This window comes from Penaeus monodon, chromosome 27 (genome assembly GCF_015228065.2).
Source record: "Penaeus monodon isolate SGIC_2016 chromosome 27, NSTDA_Pmon_1, whole genome shotgun sequence".
Lineage (NCBI taxonomy): Eukaryota > Metazoa > Arthropoda > Malacostraca > Decapoda > Penaeidae > Penaeus > Penaeus monodon.
This window is the reverse complement of record NC_051412.1, coordinates 19,720,307-19,721,862: the sequence shown is the minus strand read 5'-3', so window position 1 is coordinate 19,721,862 and position 1,556 is coordinate 19,720,307. Positions and strand designations below refer to the sequence as shown.

Here is a 1,556-nt window from a genome sequence, read left to right as displayed (position 1 = left end):
CAGGGAATGATAGTAGTGAAAAAAAAGTTCTTATTTTTGTGTAAGAGAATCCTAACGGCTAATTTTTCAAACCAAGAACACTATTATACCATTGTTAAGAAAGTTCTTATTCTCCTTTCATTAATTTGGTTGGTTGTTATCTGATTTCCTCACCTGTAAATACACCATTAACATAATCTGAATGAAGCCTTTAAAGGCCTGAGAGATGAAATGATTTGCTTAGTAGATGAGTTTGCCTAATTGCTGTATATCACTCCATTAACTATGCTCTGATGAGATGATTTCCTTGTATTTTTCAGCTCACAAGGTGTTGTATATACTGTAGATGAGGCCACTGGGGGTCTGGAAGTCTCCCATAGGCTTATATTGTCCAGTCGGGATTTTGCAGGATCTCCTGGTCCTGTTGGTGAGTAAAATTTTTGAAGTTATGATAACTGTAAAGTGTACATTTTGATGCACCTATATTTAGGAATAGAAGGGGAGAGCACAAAGTTGTTGATATGTTTTATAATATGCCTTATTTTCAGGGTTTATGAAATGGACTCCAGATGGCACTGTATTAGGTATGACTTGGGAGGGAGGTGGAATATCCTTGTGGAGTGTTTTTGGCTCACTGCTTACAGTGTCCTTGCGATGGGACTACACTGAAGATCCTCTCTCCAAAGCCATCACCATCACGAACATGGTAATTGATACCTTTGAATCTTCTCTTTTTGTCTCTGAATTTAGTTAATGTACATATTTGAAGTTACATTCTGTATGAAGTGCATAAAAGAAGGGAAATAACTGCCCTTAATATTAAGAATATTTTCTTTTAGGAATGGGGTGCAGAGGGGTATGAAGTATGGTGCATTCAAAAACTAGAAGAAGAAATTAGCAAACAGGAAACACAAGACCAACAATTGTATACTGAGAAAGGTTCCAGAGATATGCCCAATGTAGAAGATCACCTGGAAGAGATCAAGGAATGTAGGGAAATGCCTCAAGGTGCTGTAGAGACGGAGAATATTGAGGTTGGAGCAGAAGTGACAGAGTCCTCACACTCAACCGGTGTTCAGGAGAAAACATGTGTGCTACAGTTTTCCTTTATCAAGAGTGCTCTTACAGTTAATCCCTGTATGGTGAGTGATGGTTTGGAAATTCCAGCATTGCTATCAGAGACTGCCAGAAGCTAACAATATACTGGTATTTTTAAAAAATTTCTGTAATTCTGTGCTAAGCATATCATTCCAGAGAAAACAATTACTGAAGATAAAAATTAAAGAATATGCAGTTGGAAAATAATTCATATTTTGCAACAGTAAGGAACTAATAAGGATTAGATTAATTTATTGTGAAGCTAATATTTCTTGTTTTTATTTGGTTGCAGAGTATTAGAAGCTTTAATGATCCTTAGTCCTCTTGATACCAGATCTGAAAATGAAGGTGCCATTATATTAGGGAAAAGACTAATTTCATAAATTGATAGAGAATAATCAAAGAATATTGAAAACATATTTCTACCATAAAAACCATCATAAGTATATGGTATAATTTGTTAACCCATTAGTGCCAGG

The 1,556-nt window shown here is 35.7% G+C and overlaps 1 protein-coding gene across 4 annotated transcripts in view; it reads left to right on the top strand.

Moving 5' to 3' along the window:
• The window catches only part of LOC119590663 (guanine nucleotide exchange factor subunit RIC1-like), a 31,890-nt gene that overhangs the window by 8,095 nt on the left and 22,239 nt on the right, over positions 1–1,556 (top strand). For all 4 annotated transcript variants that reach the window (XM_037939343.1, XM_037939339.1, XM_037939341.1 and 1 more), the window contains exons 7-9: positions 300–406; positions 528–685; positions 819–1,121. In XM_037939343.1, the coding sequence (XP_037795271.1) occupies positions 300–406; positions 528–685; positions 819–1,121 (568 nt within the window). The remainder of the gene's footprint in view (positions 1–299; positions 407–527; positions 686–818; positions 1,122–1,556) is intronic.